Source organism: Pelophylax lessonae (assembly GCF_965119305.1).
Source record: "Pelophylax lessonae genome assembly, chromosome: 12".
NCBI lineage: Eukaryota > Metazoa > Chordata > Amphibia > Anura > Ranidae > Pelophylax > Pelophylax lessonae.
The window spans coordinates 210,585,675-210,603,516 of record NC_138779.1 but is presented as its reverse complement, the minus strand read 5'-3'; the positions used below and the strand labels follow the sequence as shown (position 1 = coordinate 210,603,516).

At 44.7% G+C, this 17,842-nt stretch overlaps 1 protein-coding gene across 4 annotated transcripts in view; it reads left to right on the top strand.

The window, feature by feature from the left end:
- LOC309568112 (dual specificity tyrosine-phosphorylation-regulated kinase 1B-like) overlaps positions 1 to 17,842 on the top strand; it is a 156,646-nt gene that overhangs the window by 132,703 nt on the left and 6,101 nt on the right. For all 4 annotated transcript variants that reach the window (XM_082273712.1, XM_082273711.1, XM_082273710.1 and 1 more), the window contains 3 exons: positions 2,834 to 2,980; positions 4,820 to 4,960; positions 5,935 to 6,238. In XM_082273712.1, the coding sequence (XP_082129838.1) occupies positions 2,834 to 2,980; positions 4,820 to 4,960; positions 5,935 to 6,238 (592 nt within the window). The remainder of the gene's footprint in view (positions 1 to 2,833; positions 2,981 to 4,819; positions 4,961 to 5,934; positions 6,239 to 17,842) is intronic.

The following is a 17,842-nucleotide window of genomic DNA, read 5'->3' as shown; positions in this document are numbered from 1 at the left end:
CCCCGCAGATCTCTGATGCATACATCAATTGATGTAAAGCAGAACTCCAGCCAGGGGGAAGAGCTAAGTTGAAAAGTGCTTTCTTCTAATGGGGCACCGAAAGGGCAAATTCAGGATGCACTTGGCCGAAACTGAAATTGACGGTTGTTAAAAAATATATTTCTGTAAATTATCGGCGCTAATTCAAATCATAAATAAATGTGATACACTCTGTGACAATAACGATGTCCACCACTGTGGATAGTGCTCTATGTGATTAAAAATGTGATTATTCGAAGTAAAATCAATCCTCAATATAAAACTGTAAAAGCGAGCCTATACACATATTTTGTGTATAGGCTCACTTTTACAGTTTTATATTGAGGATTGATTTTACTTCGAATTTTTTGCATCAGGTTTAATCACATAGAGCACTATTCACAGTGGTGGACATCGTTATTGTCACAGAGTGTATCACATTTATTTATGATTTGAATTAGCGTCGATTGTCTACACCATACAGGTATCAATTCACGGTGGGGACACCGATTTTAGATTGGCAGCTTTTTCTTTATTTTTTATTTTTCAAATTTTTTATTTTTATTTATTTGATTTTTTAGGAATTGATTTGGTAGCGCATTGATCCTCTTATTTAATTTCTGTAAATTAGTTTCACTTTTTTAAATTATATCATTAATTTAAATATAAATTTGTTGGCCATTATGGGCACCTTTTTTGAAGCAGTGTTAAAAATCCTGCTTGCTGCATATTTGGCAAACCGCACCAACCTCCCCATTGAAATGCATTAAAAGCGCAAGAACGCATCAAAAATGCACCTGTGTTTCTTTTTTGATGCAGTTTGAGTCACGTGATTTATGAAAAAAAAAAAGTAAAATCCTGGTAAAATTGCACTGAAATCGCAGGCTTTTTCGGCAGCCAGTATCAGTACTTTTTCTTTCAGCACAATGCTAAAAACTAGGGATGCACCGATCTGATATTCGGATCGAAAATCGACCCCGATCCGGACAAAATAGCTGGATCGGTAAAGTTCAGCCGTCCCACGGGCCGATACGGTTTTTGCTGAGTAACGGCTCAGCCATCCCTTACTAGGTGCAGTAGTAGTATGGGATGGGAGCCGCTACTTCCTGTATAGGTCCGGCTCACGGGCGGAGTGATATCAGATGCACTCCGCCTGTGAATGGAGGAGCCATACACATGAAGCAGCGGCTTTGCTCTGTACTGCAGCCGCTTGCTTTGTGTGTAGCGCTGGATCGGTTCGGTATCGGCGATTTCACCTCGCCAGATATCGGTATGGGCTCCAAAAAAGCCGGATCGGTGCATCCCTACTAAAAACCCTACTTTCTCCCTCCAGCATGTCCCTTAAGCTGGGTATACACGAACAGTCCCCCCCAACCAGTGGGCTGAATGAAAGAAACAGATCACTGTACCAACATAAACAATGTTGGTGTGGCAATCTCCCCTTGCTGGAATCCACAGATCAGTGCTTTCAGCCATTGGCTGCAAGTGCCACTTGGATGTTAGTTTTCCAGCATGTCCCTTCCACAGAAGGCGGTTGTTAAATCAGCTTCTGTTGGTAAACACTAACTGGAGGTCAGGTTGTTTCTGCTGAAGGGGACAATTTTTGGGCTGTGTACCCAGCTTTATTCATTCTGTTTCCTTATTGTTTTTTGGAACCAGACATCAATCTTTTCTCCCTATGGAGAAATTGCCTGGTTGCATTTCTTTCTTCTCCCAAGTAGTTTGCAGCAGAGCGCTGATATACTGCCTTCTCTGGGTGTGATCTCCACACAGCACCGAGTCATGATCCGCTCAAAATCTGGCATCAGACTTGAGCACCACCCACATACATGCCCACTACATCAGTGAATTCCCAAGGTATCATGGAACACTTAGTTCTCCTTTTCCTTTGCGAAGCCCACATCGGATGTGATGTATGCTGCCTGCTTTGATACTTCCTCTGGTGCTTGGGCAACGTATTCTTTGCATGAGGCAGTGAATACATCACGCAAAAAAAAAAAAACATTAGTAAAACTAAAAGGAAGGCATTATGCTTGAAAGCGAATGTTTTTATTGCCCTTGAACAATGGGAGCGAAGGCTGAAAAGTGATTATGATCCTGAAGTTCAGCTTTAAGTAACATTTGTAGAGATCACTCTTCCTATGATACCTTTCAGAAAATGTATGGAGTCACTTGTGTGCATATTAAGGAAGAGGAGCGATGATCCATACAGCAGGGGCAGGCAACCTTGGGACTCCAGCTGCTGTGGAACTAAAAGTCCAATAAAGCGTCGCAAGACTGACAGCCACAGTCATGACTTGCAGAGGCTTGATGGGATTTATAGTTTGACAGCAGAGGTGGCTTACCCCTGCTCTACAGTGTGCCTTCTGAATCCGTTAATAAGTGTCAACTATGAGTTGAATTAACAGGTATTTTTTGCTTTGGCTCCCTATACTTCATCGTTTTTGAGGGGGGGGGGTTGTGGATTACTAAATCAATGATAAAAGAACATAACCATTATAGTTTTCTCCACATCTGCTGCCAACCAAGCAGTCTACCAAAAAGATGGGTTTGGAAATGCTGGTGCCGGAGTTTTTCCCAACCACTAACTAAAGTTGACCCTAACTTTTGCTGCACAGCTTGATTTGCATGCCATGCAAGTGTGGTAAAATCTATTCGAGAAGCACCTAACAATGAAGACTACCGTGTCTTAACCTTGACCCATTTTTCACACTGAAGGTTTATTTATTTTTGGGGCTCCTGAAAGAAAAGATATTGCAGCAAAATATTAATCATTTGTATGACTTTATTAATCCCCAAACTTATTATTTTAAAGATCTACCAGTATATTCAGAGTCGTTTTTACCGATCGCCTGAGGTGCTGCTGGGAATGCCGTACGACTTGGCGATAGACATGTGGTCATTAGGGTGTATATTGGTGGAAATGCACACTGGAGAGCCTTTATTCAGTGGATCCAATGAGGTAAGAAATGGCAAGATATTCAACTTATTTTCATAAGAAGTTTTGATATTTAATGTTGTCATGTTTTTAATCCTAATATTCATGACGGGTGATGTTCAGCCTTGAGAACTGTTGAACCATCATGCATAGTGCAAACAAGCCCAATGCCATTTAAGTCTTTTCATACTTTATCGCTAGTTTTATTTAGGGTTGCACCGATACCAGTTTAAGACCAAAATAACGATACATATTTTTAGTGTCTTGACAATTTTTTTTTTTCTCATGAAAAATTATTACTGTTTCTTTATCGTTGTGAGAAATAAGCCTCAGAAGAACTGTCAGCACTGGTTCACACCAGTGCGGCTTTGAAATCACACTACTTCAGCACGATTTCAAAGCTGCAGATCAGTGCGATTTGAACCTCCTGATTTCATTGCAGCTTGTGACTTCATTTAACAAGTCCATGGAACGTAATCGCAAAAAAGGTATCGCTTATAGTATTGGAGCCTTTGCACGAGTACCAGTACTTGTACAAATGCTTATTATCGGTGCATCTCTAGTTTTATTCAATGCCTATCTCAACTATTTTTGAAAATGAAAAGTTTACAGTGGCATGCCAAGTAATACGGGCATTCATTCTGTTACTGATTACTATATCTGAGCTGAGCCGCCTATCTCCGCTAACCTATTTCCCTCTGTGTATGTAGCTCAAGGAGAGCAGCGTGGCTTCTTTGTTTTAATTCAGAGATTTTAGCAGCCTCCATGATGTTCTCACACCCTTGCAAATATTGTATTTTGATGAATGATTTTAGAAAGCAGAAGGTAGAATTGTGTTGTGTGTTTTTTTTTTTTTTTTTTTTTTTTTTACAGTCAGAACTCCCCACTGAAATTCTAGTTTGTCCTCTGCAATTACTTACACCAAAGCAGTCCTTGACAGGCCTTGGTCTCCCAAATCGATTGGGCTACTTTCTTTAGCATGAATGCACACCCTAGGATTGTAAGCCCCATACTCCACTCGATCTACAAGGTCATGGCAGGGAGACCTTCAGCCAAGGGTGGCCTAACCGGTAGCTATGCTGCTGCCTATACCTCTTGGGGTCAATTGACCATGCAAGTTCCTTCATATAATCAAAGTAGGGGCACCTTCCGGGAGCCTTCTAAACTGCACCTTTGCAAGTTATCTTGCGGTGTTTTATTTATAATGTAAAATAAATGGAGTGTCCTGTAACAATGGTGTGTTGTCCTTGTAGTTACTGCGGTACGAACTAGTGCTCTAGTCGTAGTCTCAAATGGTAGAAGATGAAGGGAGATTTGACTCAAACTTGTAGGTGTTAAATTGTTTGTATCCTCCGGTTATGTGGTTTCCGAGTGTTAATACACAATTGGTCTCCATTTATATATTGGGCCAATCCAATCAGACATCTTTTGTACCTAAACACAGTTGGAAAGTGCTTGAATCTGGTGGCTGTAAAGCAATGTGATCTGTGACTGCTCTTACCAGAGACTTGGAGACCTGTGTAGTGTTGACACATGATGCTACTATTTTAAGCAACAAACAGTCCTGATTTTAACATGAATGTGAAAAATGGGAGTTTAATTATGGAAGTGGATTCCTTCCTGTTCATTGACCAATAAGTGCCCCCTGACCTTACCTACCCTCCAGTACCACAGATGCCTACAGCAATCTAATGGCTGCAGTTCAGTGGGAGGAAGGGTCAAGTTTTTACTTGTATTCCTGACCTACCTGAGATTCCTCCTTCGCTTTCAGACTGTCCCCAAGACAGGAAGTGTAAGGAAATCTCTCAACCTGAGATTCCATTTATGCAAGAAATATTCTAATATGTTCACTTATGACCACAGGTGGACCAGATGAACAAGATAGTGGAGGTCCTTGGAACTCCCCCTACCCACATGTTGGATCAGGCCCCAAAAGCAAGGAAATACTTTGACAAACTTCCTGAAGGTTCATGGACTGTAAAGAAAAATAAAGATATCAAAAAGGTATTTATGAATTTTTTTTTTGTGAAGCTGTAGCTTATACGATGCAATTACAAGAAAAATCAGATGGTGGTGTTCTGCGTGGGATTACTAACAATATTTGCTTTTTTTGTTGCTCCAAAATTAATTTTGTTTTGCCATTAAACAAATTCATCTTTAGGCTGCTCTCACACTGATCAGTTTTTCTTCTGATAAAAAAAAAAAAGCCCAAGAAAAACACGCGGCCATTAAATCCTATAGAACTCTTCACACTGGTCGGCTGCAGGTCTGTTGTGTTTTTCAAAGTCCTTTAAGCTTCTGTTTTGGTGCACAAAAACGCACCTCCACATTTAAATGAATGGAAAACGCATCAGAAACGTGGCAAGCACACCCGTGGTTGCGTTTTTGGTGCGTTTTGTGAGTTGCGTCCTTTTTTTTTTTTTACAAGTGCCAAATGCACAGGAAACACTTATACATTTTTACCACGTTTTTGCAACGGAGCAGTGTGAGAACAGCCTTAGTAATTGTGGTGGGGGTGTGTTACTCTTTCTATTTGACAGGGCTGGGAACTAACACCCAGGGTGGGGAAACTCCCATCACAACATCCGTTAGCCCCTTCCTACCGGCTCCTGATCTTCAGTGTGTGAGACTGGCAGCTGTCAGTGACAGCATGGTCACAGTGCTCCCAGCAAAACATATATGGCATGGCCTGTACACACACGTGCATAAGGCCTAACTCCGTGATGCCACATGTATGCATACGGTTGTCAAAGGGGTTAATTTTGCAAATGTGTACCTTCCTAAAACTGGATTGCATTGTTAATGGACCCTGTGGTATATTTGTTGATCAAAGGTCCAGTTGGATTTATGAGCACCCAGTTTATGTATAGATTTTTTGGCAGTAACTGGTTACTTTACTAGCAGAGATAGCACAGTGCCAGACAGACTGGTGTGTGTAGCTTCCACTGACGTTTTTGTATTGTATTCTCTCCTTTTAGGACTACAAAGTACCGGGGACTCGGAGACTTCATGAAGTTCTGGGCGTGGAGACTGGTGGCCCTGGAGGGCGCCGGGCCGGTGAACAGGGACATTCTCCATCCGACTATCTCAAATTTAAAGATTTAATTCTGCGGATGTTGGATTATGACCCCAAAACTAGAATTACCCCTTTCTATGCTCTCCAGCACAATTTCTTCAAGAAAACAACGGATGAAGGGACAAACACAAGTAACAGTAACTCTACAAGCCCTGCAATGGACCATAGTCACTCAACCAGTACAACCAGTTCCGTGTCCAGCTCAGGTGAGCTGTCATAAACAACTGATGACGAATAAAAGATTACCTCTGGGCAGGAACCAGTATACACATTCTCCGCTTGTATATTGAGGTGCTGGGGTTTTTTCCCCCCCTGGTAGCACTTTGTGAAAGGGGCAAAGCTCTGTGAGTAGGGGGGCAAGGGGGCTTCATGACTGCACATCCGAGTACATTAATCAGTCTTACAGTGGTCTTCTTTTGAACATTCAGACTTGTAAAGTATTGAGAACGGTGCCTAGAGGTATTAGGAAATGTTTTAATATTTAGATTGCGTCTCCCTGCTTCAAGATTGTGACCTTGAAGGCACAACCTACCTTAGAAAGTCGTATTAGCTTAACGCTGTTTTCATCCGTTAAGGCTTATTTACACTTGCATTCTTAGCTGCATATACGGGAAATCTGGCAAGATCAATGATTAACTGGTAGAGAATTGCAAATACTACAAAATACATTGAACAAAATTGTAAACGCAACGCTTTTTTGTTTTGATTCCATTTTTCATGAGCTGAACTCTAAGATCCAAGACTTATTCTGTGTACACAAAAGGCCGATTTCTCTCCAATAGCACACCAGATACTGACTGGTTATTCGGACCCCCCCAATACAGTAAAACTGCACATTTTAGAGTGGCCTTTTATTGTGGCCAGCCTAAGGCACACCTGTGCAATAATCATGCTGTCTAATCAGCATCTTGATATGTCACACCTGCGAGGTGGATGGATTATCTCCGCAAAGGAGAAGCGCTCACTAACACAGATTTAGACAGATTTGTGGACAATATTTGAGAGAAATCAGCCTTTTGTGTACACAGAATAAGTCCTAGATCTTAGAGTTCAGCTCATGAAAAATGGGGGCAAAAACAAAAGTGTTGCGGTTTTATAATTTTGTTTAGTGTATAAAGTTAAAATGCACTGACTCCGTTTCATTTTTCGGAATTAAATTGAACTTTGAAAAAAGTATGGTCAAAACATTTTGGCCATATTTCTCTTCTGGATCACAAGAATGTACTTACTTTTGCACTTCTATGACCTAGAATCAGCAGACAGTGGGCAAAATCCCACTGTCTGACATGACAGAGCTGCTCTAAAAGAATCCTGACAATGTCCGGATGCACCAGGAAACCTGATTGGCAGCTGTCTCAGCCTCTTAGTACGCCGCTGAAAGGCAGAGCCCAGCTGCTCCAGAGTTGTGCTGTAATACCTTTTTAAATTAAAGATATTTCTCTTTTGTTCATTGACTGACACAGCTCCAGTCATTCTAGACCATTGGGTTACATTGCCCCCCCCCCCCCCCCCACTAGGCAGAAAAAGCTTCTGGCTACACCCATGGGCAGTCCCAGGGGGTATACTCACTCTCCGTGCTATATACGTTTTTATTCTGCCTACTCAGGAGTAAGGACCTAGTTCCATGATGGGATCTTTGGTCCTGGCAAAATTTTTTTAGATAGAAAATGTTTTCCTCCTGAATTTTTCCTGTGGGATCTAAGATCAACTGCTGGACTAGGCGACGGGCTAGATAATCTATATCCAGTGGTCACCCCAGCCTGGCCAGCGTACACTAGGTCGGCCGCGACATAGCCCCACTGGACGGGGGCTGGCCCTGCAAGTTAAATGTCTCGTGAGGTCCCATATGACCTGACCTCGGCCTGAGTCGCAGCATTCCTCCTGGCAGACAGCCCCCCATTTCTATGGAGAGGAGGATCTGTCTGGAGCAGTGCTTACCTGGTTCCTGGTCTATAGCTGTCCCCCCTCTGCCCCTGGAGGGTTTTGGGGCAGATGTGGGCCCCTCCTTGGGACTGTCGGACCCCTGAGTTACCCTCCTTCCCGCAGGCAATCTCCCCCCCCCCCCCCTTTTTGCCGTGTCCCTCAGCCTGCTACCCTCCCACCTCCACATACATTGGGGCTGTTTGGTGGTCTAGTCAATGGCCTGGAATGGAGGCAGGGTGATAACTGGCGATGGGGGCCGACCGGATGATCGACTGTGCAGAGGGAATGTTTGTACCTGGTGGGTGCTCCTGCCAGAGCCCCCCGTTCTGCCTGGATCTGTCCTTGAGGCCTAGTCTCCCAAATCTGGGTCCCTGTATGCCACATGGGGCCGCAATTTTGTTGTAGCCTGTGTAATCCTATACACGGTGGCTATGTTTGTGTAGTCCGGCGGCCATTTTCTTGTGGTTTGCTGTTGTAAATAGCAGTGGCCCTGACAGTGGATCCCTGTGGGCGGCTATTTCGGCAGTGGGAGCCCCTCATCTCCTGGTTTCGACTCCTGAATCTTTTCGCTTCCTGATCACTGCACGTGTAGTGCAGATTATCCTGGTGGTTTCAGGTGCCTGTGTCGGCGGGTGGTGAGTCTGATGGGGTCCTCTCCCTCTCAAGGATTGCTCCATGCCTTGTGCTTGGTGACCGAGTGGTGCTAAAAGCGCGATGGGGGTTGTCCCTTAGCAGTGTTTTACACTTTGTGGAGTCCCCCTAGTGACTCATGGAATCGTTGGAGCACATTTCCCCACCTGATCCACTCTTTGAGGCTGCAGGGCTCCAACCAACCATCCATGCATTGACGGCAGTCCTGGAGTCCCTTGTGTCCTGGGTGGAGGCGACTTGCGGGTGACGAACTAGCAAAAAATGCCCACTGCCCCTTCTGTTACATCAGATCCTGAATCTGATTCGGCCGCCGCAGATGTGTGTCAACCTTCTGGGTCTGCAACCATGCTCCTGGAATCCTCTAAAAGTGAGGATGATTCCTCCATGTCTGCGACCACGCATGAAAAGGCGCTGGTGGATGCACTGATTGTATCTGTGCGTGAGACCCTGAAGATGGAGGACACAGCTGAAGCTGGGACGGAGGCGTGCAGGTACTCTTTGGTACTCACAAGCCATCCGGGTATTTCCTTTTCCCAGGGGATCAAAGGAGTCAGTGATATGGTGGTGTCGCTCTCTGGCGCTTCGACTGGGAAAATTCTTCTTTCCCTTGTATTGGACAGTGATCACCACGGATGCCAGCCTTGTGCGGCTGTGGAGGTGTCCTCTGCAAGCATTCTGGTCAGGGGCTCTGGACGCTGGAAGAGTCCAGCCTACTTACTGATCAATGTCCTGGAACTCCGCGTGATCAGGCTGCATCTGGATCAGTGGACGATTGTCTTCAGGGATGCCCAGTGCTCATTTAATTGGACAATGCCACGGCCGTGGCTTATGTCAGTTACCAAGGGGGGAACAAGAAATGCCCTGGCAGCTCTGGAGGTAGCCGGTATTTTAAAGGTGGGCAGAACGGTTCATTGCAGTCCTCTCCACTGTACACATTCCCAGGGTGGAAAATTGGCAGGCGGATTACCTCAGTCAGCAGGCGTTGGAACACAGGGAGTGGTCCCTTCATCTGGAGGTTTTTCATCAGCTATCTTGGGTGGGGCACCCCCGAGGTGGTTTTGTTGGCATCTCATCTCAACAGAAAGGTGCAGAGGTCTGTGGCTTGGTCCGAGGGATCCACTGGCGGACGCCACAGATATACTGGTGGCTCCGTGGGGTCAGTATCGTCTGATCTACGCCTTCCCTCCTCTCAAGCTTCTATGCAGGATCAAGGCAGAAGTGAATTTCGGTCATTTAGGTGACTCGGATCTTAACCTTCCTTAAACAGGGGGTTATACAGAAATTGGCCTTGAGTACCATCAAGGGCCAGGTATCGGCCTTGGTGGTCTTTTTTCCAACGACCTTTGGCCAAACACTCCCGGTGCGTACTTTTCTTCAGGGTGTCCGACATTTGGTTCCTCCAGTGTGGGCTCTGTTGCCGCCTTAAAATCTTAATTTGGGGCTTTCAGCTCTACAGAAGCCTCCCTTTGAAAATATATTTGGGAGATTCCCCTGCTTATGCTGTCCCAGAAGGTGGCCTTTTTAGTGGCTATCACTTCTGTGCGCAGGGTGATGGAATTGGCGGTGTTATCCTGTCCACCTTATCTGGTGATTCATAAGGATAAGGTGGTGCTTCGCCCCTGTTCCTAAGGTGGTCTCTGACTTTCATTTGAATGAAGACATTGTGTTGCCTTCCCTGTGTCCCAGGCCTAAACATCCAAAGGAAATTGCTTTGCATGCCTTGGATGTGGTCCGGGCAATTAGGGTGTACCTGGCAGCTACGGAGTCTTTTTCAGGAAGTCAGACTCTCTATTGGTGCTCATGGACCTTGCAGAGGGTTGTCTGCTTCCTCTGCGACCATTTCCAAATGGATCGGACAGCGAGTGGTTCAGGCTTATTCCATCAACGGTCAGGTTCTTTCTTTCCCTGTCAAGGCGCACTCTACTAGGGCGCTTAGTGCATCCTGGGCCTTCCGTCATTAAGCGTCAGCGACGCAGGATTGCAAGGCGGCCACCTGGTCTTGGGTGCAGACTTTTACAGTTTTATAAAGTGGATGTGTCTGAATCTATGGATGCTTCCTTTGGCCGCAAAGTTTTACAAGCTGCTGTTTGAGAGGGCCTGATCCTCTTTGAGGGGGGTATTGTTTTTTCAGGTGGGCTCCAGTTGTTTTGGTTGAGCCTCTGTTGCCTGTTTGGCTAATGTTTTTAGCCTTGGGAATTTTTTCCCAAGGCTAAAAACATTAGCCAACCAGTTTTTCCACCCCGGTTTTCCACCCCTCATATAACACTGCTTTGGGACTTCCCAATGGTCAAGAATGACCGGAGCTATGTCCGTCAATGACCGAAAGAGAAAATGGGATTTTTGACTTTTGACCATAAAATCCATTTCTCTGATGTTGATTGGCGGACACAGCACCCACCCCTCTGTGGAGTTGTAATTCTCCTGACACTGCTTGTAACAAAAAAGTGACTATAGCAGGGAGAGGGAGTAAACTCCCTGGGACTGCCCATGGGTGTAGCCAGAAGTTTTTTCTGTCTAGTGTCCTCCTGTAGGTGGCAGTATAACCCATTGGTCAAGAATAACAGGTGCTGTGTCCGTCAGTGAACATCAGAGAAATGGATTTTACGATAAGTCAAAAATCCCATTATTTCCCAGGACGGTGTCCTATTTCCACCTTTGTAGCAGTTACAAATCTTTTGGTAGCAGGTTGCAGAGTGAGTTGTACCCAACCTGTCTGCAGCTACTAACCACAGCTGTGCCAACTCACTAGCACTTTCTTTGAGGTTCTACTGATTGTGCCGCTTCAGATGCTGCCAAAACGCAATTGCTCAGAGATGGTAATTGTTGAGACCTAAACCTCTCAACTGCAGTTCTGTTGCTAGCAACAAAGAAAATATGTGGAGCGAATCTCTGTGGCTGCTGCAAAATCTATTGTGTTAATGTGGTGCTAGGTAGAATTAATATATTAACCTGCCTAGAAGATGATGGAAAGTGAATCGGATTGGTAGCTTCAGGGAATCAACTTCAGAATACCAGCATTCTTATCCCTTTGATAACGGCCAAGTGGCTGCTGAGTGGCTACTGAGCCGCATTGGTTATTAGAAAGCCGACCCCGGCTCTAAAAAAAAAAAAAAAACGGTATCAGGTAGGCATCACCCCGGTACATCCGCTTCAAGCCTACGTACAGGTACGTCGGCTTGCGGGAAGTGGTTAAAGTATGGCTGTGCCAACCCCTGGTGAACAGAGATTTCCAATGTAAGAACCTCCTAGCCTGCTAAATGGTGTAGTACCTAATAGTGGTTTACAGACCTTTATTGCCGATTGTGTGCTTACAATCCAAGGCCCTTTACTCTCTCATATGTACATAATGGGACCAGTTTAGACAGGAGCCAATTGACCTACCAGCATGTTTTTGGAGTGTGGGAAGAAAACTGGAGCACCCGGTAACTTGCATATCATTGCACCCAGTTTGTGCAGCGCTTTACAAAATAAAGGGAGAGAGTAGGGACTTGCTCATGAGAGCTTACAATCAAAAAAAAAAAAAGTCTTTTAAAGTTATTTAGGGTGTTCACTTATTGGACATCATGGAGATCTTTGTTGCCTCTCCACTTTGTCAAATCAGAGCATGCCTTGTACTGATTGAAAAAAATATAAGGCTTTCTGGGAATGATGGCAGTGCCGAGCGAGCCTCCCCTATGGTCAGTATGAAGTAGGGCAACCGCTCTGCAAAGGACCTCAGTGATTGTCAGCTTCATGGGGGTCCCTCAGGTATGAGAGTGCATATTTTACTTTGGTCCAAACTGGACCTATGTAAATATACAATTCAAAGAATAACCTGGCATTCAGCTTTAAAAGGACAGTGTCACTTTTCAACTTTACGTCCTCTCCCACCACCTGTAAAAGCAATCAAGCGGCTCAACAGCCACTTATATGGCTTTTACGATGCAGGGAATTGCTTGCTGGAGAAAAGATATCTGAATAATACCTGTAGCTGCAGGCATCATCCGGTTATCCCCACTACAAGTCCCTGTCAACCCGGGGGAAGTGGCTCAAAGATTTTATGAGGCCGGTAATTTTTTTAGCATTCTACCTGAAAAATACTTGGATATACTGTAACTTGGACCTATTGCCTTCCCTAATATCTTATACCATTCCTTTTCTCCCCCACTGCCTCATTAGCTGCTAAGAGATTTAATGACCATATGTTTCTGGTATGGTAGAGCATGTGAATCCCCTTCCTCATATATGACCGTAACGCTTCTTGGTAATTGTCTGCTCAGGAACCCAGCGTCACAAGGTCCAAGATAGTCCTTAGCGCTGTTTAACCACTTCAACTCCAGGAGCTTTTACCCCCCCCTCCTGACCAGGCCAGTCTTTTGCAAAACGGCACTGCGTTTCTTTAATTGACAATTGCGCAGTTGTGCAACACTGTACCCAAATAAAATTAATGTCCTTTTTTCCCACAAATCGAGCTTTCTTTTGGTGGTATTTGATCACCTCTGCATTTTTTTATTTTTAGAGCTTTAAACAAAGATCGACAATTTTGAAGAAGAAAAATATTTTTTTTACTTTTGGCTATAAAACATATCCAATAAAAAAATGTAAAAAAAATCTAATTTCCAAATAAATTTAGGCCTATATGTGTTCCGCTACATATTTTTGGTAAAAAAAAAAAAAATCCCGATAAACATATTGGTTTGCACAAAACGTAGTCACTAAATATATCCCATAGTTTTGTAGACACTTTTTTTATACTTTTTACTAGTAATGGCGGCGATCAGTGATTTTTAACGACGGATAAATCTAAGTGACAATTTTTGGGGCCCAGTGACACCAATACAGTGATCAGTGCTAAAAAAAAAGAATGCACTGTCACTGTATAAATGATACTGGCAGAATGCATTAAGATAAAAAAAACCTTCCTGGGTTTACAACTCCTTTTAAGCAGTAAAGGTGAATGTAGTGACCTGGAGAGGGTTTCTTCTTACTCCTGAAAGCCAAGCAAATTGGTGGGGAAACTAAACAAGCTTGGAAGGCTGCGTCTTTAGCTTTTTCCATACGCAGGCAAGGCACAGGTTCACTGGGATCGGAAAAGCAATTTCCGAAATCCCTGCACATGTTTTTTTCTGCTTCCTGCATTAACACAATACAATGTGTCAATGGTTACTTCCTTCTTATTTCCTGTTTTGCTAGAAAGCATCTTTATTGTATGTTTACTTTGTGTGTAATCCCCAATCATGCGTGGGAGGCCATCCGTCATTCAATCCTACCTCCCTCCTTTGTGGCTCTTGTGTCTAAACAGATTGATGGAGTAAAAATCAGTGAGTGGCTCAAACAAATTCTACAGACTATTCATGGGGGTTATAAGAGTTGAAGATGTGTGCTTAAAGCGGAGCTGTATTAACCACTTTACCACCGGAGGATTTTGCTGTCTTACGTCCAGGCCACTTTTTGCGATTCGGCACTGTGCGGCTTTAATTGACAATTGCGCGGTTGTGTGATGCCGCACCCAAACGAAATTTACGTCCTTTTTTTTCCCACAAACAGAGCTTTCTTTTGGTAGTATTTGATCACCTGTGCGATTTTTACGTTTTGCGCTATAAACAAAAAAAAAGCGTACATTTTGAAAAAATAACTATTTTTCACATTTTTTATATGAAATTCCCCCCCCAAAAAATGTAAAAATCAAATTTTTTTTAAAATTTTTGGCCAATTTGTTTTCTGCTACCTATGTTTGGTAAAAAAAAAATCGCAATAAGCGTATTTTGATTGGTTTGCGCAAAAGTTATTGCGTTTACTAACAAAGGGAAAGATTTCTGTCATTTTTTTTTTCTTATAACGAGTAATGGCGGCGATCTGAGATTTTTTTTTTGCGGGACTGCGACATTGCAGCGGACAGATTGGAGCCTTGACTGACATTTTGACACTTTTGGGGTTACCAGTGACATTACTACAGTAATCAGTGCTATAAATATGCACTGTTACGGCAAAAATGACACTGGCAGGGAAGGGGTTAATTTTATTGGAGAGGGAGGGGTTAATGTATGCCTGGTGCTTACTAACGTGTGTGGGGGGAGGTGACTGAGTGACACAGGGACAGATCGCAGGTTCAGCTACGCTGAACCCTGCAATCTGTCACTGTTTGTCACTTAGGAGATCCGCCCGCTTTGTTTACACAAGCGGGCGGATCTCCACACTCGATTCCCCGACGATCGGGGAAGATCGCCGCTGTTCCTCCCCTGGCCCGACTCCCGCTGTGTCTGAATACAGCGGGAGCGAGCCTCTGGTGGCGCACGAGTGCCGCCCACAAGGGGAGGAGTCCAGTGACATAGGTCTACGTCGCTGGACGGGAACGAGCCACTGTGCCGTAGTAGAGGCACAGTGAGCGGGGCTAAAGTGGTTAAAAACGGAAAGTTCTGCTTTAAGGTCTCCCCCACTCCTGGTAATAAAATGTCATATTTGTAAGGGAGGGGGGAGCAGGTACCTGATTTTGTCCTGGTCGATCAGAGCAGTAGTTCTTCTTTCCCTCTTCCTCCCCTTCTGGGAAATGTCACAGGTCCCAGAAGACTGGGGGGCATTTTCCACATTGTAAAGCGCTGCGCAAACTGTTGGCGCTATATAAATCCTGTATAATAATCATTTACAATGTGCAGCGCAGTAGGCACCCAGCTGTGAAGCCGCAAGCTGTCACAACTGGGTGACCACAGATATGATCCTGGGGTCAGAGGACTGAAGATGAAAACGGCTGGGGTGAGCACAGATCTGATCCTGGGGTCAGAGGACTGAGGATGAAAACGGCTGGGGTGAGCATAGATATGATCCTGGGGTCAGAGGACTGAAGATGAAAACGGCTGGGGTGAGCACAGCGCTGAATCCTGGGACAGGTGAGCAGCTTTTAGGTCAGCTATAGTTTTTGTAGCTGCTGACTTAACTTTCACACAGGAGACTGGAGCTCCTCTTTAAGTACAGTTATCTGTATAAAGCAGACATTTCTTGGCTGAGCTGGCAGCAGTAATGTGATTTCTGGTTGCCATGGGCTAGTCCACTTTACACAGCTGTGTTGAGAGATTCCAGCGTCGAGTATATTGTGTATATTCTGAAATAGGGATGCACCGATCCGATATTCTGATCGGATATCGGCGCCGATATGGCCATAATAGCTGGATCGGGGGATCGGTAAAATTAACAGATCCACGGGTCTGGTTTTGCTCGTTGCATAGCTGTGAGGGAGCAGAGAGCTGTCAAAGAAGAAGAAAAAAAAAAGAGCCTCCTGCAAATGCCTGTCAGTCTCCCAGTTAGGGCTCTTTCACACGGGTGGTCCGATCAGATCCGCCTGTCAGTTTTTTAGGCGGATCTGATCGGATGCCCCATTTAGCCCTATAGAGCAGCGAATGTCAGCGGTGACATGTCTGCTGACACCCGCTGCCATGCGCATCCGATCCTGTCCGTGAAATCCAGACGGATGGAAACCCTATTTTCCATCCGTCCTTGGGATCGGATGAGAGCGGACAGGCGGTCTGCTCTCATCCGATTCCCCATAGAGAGCAGCAGGGGGCTGTGACACCTCCCTCTCTGCACTGCAAGCGGAGACGGAGCTGTCATCCACCGGCTCAGCGGGGATCGCGGATTGATCCCCTCTGAGCAGCACGGATCCGCCTACGGAGGCGGACCGTGTGAAAGAGCCCTTAAGTAAATACAATGTATCTTTTCGTTCCATCTGGAGGAGGGAAGTTTAACCTCTTAAATGCACAATTGTTATAGGGTATATAAGGATACCGATCCGGAAGTATTATTTTGTTATAAGCTCACAAAACAGTACTTCTGGATCGGACTCTGGATCGGCGATTTCACAAAGCAAAAGATCGGGATCGGGACCAAAAAAGTCGGATCGGTGCATCTCTATTCTGAAATAAACCTTTCAGTACAACATCTGTTATTGCATATCCCATTGTCCTTATAGACTCGGTTACCCTGTGCAGAGGTGTGCAAACTATGGCTCTCCAGCTGTTCAGGAACTACAATTCCCATGAGGCATTGTATATCTCTGACATTCTGACATAACTAGGCATGATGGAAATTGTAGTTCCTGAGCAGCTGGAGGGCCATAGTTTGGACACCCCTGAGGGACTGAAAATTAGCTGGTTCTGCAGGAACTGGCGACTTTTTTTTTGGGTGGGTTAAAGACTGGCCTCTGTCAAACGGTCGTGCTGGAAAATCCGCATTTGATCAGCTCATGCAAGGGCTGATCTGTGTATTCAGAAGGGCGCCCCCCCCCCCCTTGTTGAAATACAGTAGCGCAGCAGGGAAGATCCCTGCATCACGCATGATTTGATGTTTGGGGGGGGGGAGTTCACCTGTATACCCAGAGCTTTCGGTTCTCGGCACTCTTAGGGCTTGGATCTGAATTGGCAGCCACTCAACTCTGTATTCTGGACTGTAATATGCACTAAAAATCATTTAGCTTTCACCTTTATCAGTGGGATATTTTCAAGATGTAGCTGTTTTTGGCTTGTAAAAGTGAAGGAAGCATATGGGCCCCAAAGGGAACCTTTAAGCTTGATTCACGTCTATGCATGTTGTTGTTGAGCATTTCTGTTGTGCTTGCCACGTTTTTTCCTGCGATTTTTACTGAGTTTTGCATTTTTTATGCTTTTTTTTTTTTAGGGGGGAGGAGTTTGTTGCTGGGCAGATTTAAGAACGCACTACATGCTTTCCTGCAGCTTGTCTATTAAACCAGTAAAAGCACTGTTTAGCATTTAAAGTCCCTGACCCTTTCCAAAAACGCAGAGGCAAAAATATGCATTGATGTTAATTTGTTCCATAGGAACACCTTTAAAAATGTCCTGCATTTCTGAAAAAAGCATGAAAAAACGCATTGGTGTGAATGGAGCCTTATGCTGGATCTTTAGCCTACATTCACATTGACTGCCGCTTTGAAATCAGGCGACTTCAACTGAAATCGCACAATTTCAAAGCCGCATTTCAGTGCGACTGAAGAAATCTGGGGCTTCATGCGCAGATGACTATGCAAGTCGCAAACGAAATCGCCAAAGGTAGTGCATATACTACTTTTTCAAATCAATGCTACACCGCAAAGTCAGCATTGCGTCAATTTGAACAGTGCTATTGCCAGCAATAGGATGCGATTTTTCATGTGATTTGACCTGTCAAGTCGCTCCGATGTGAACGGGGGTGAAGTCTGCCTACCGGGAGGCTTAGCTAGGTGTTTTTTTTTTTTTTTTTTTTTTTTAAATCTG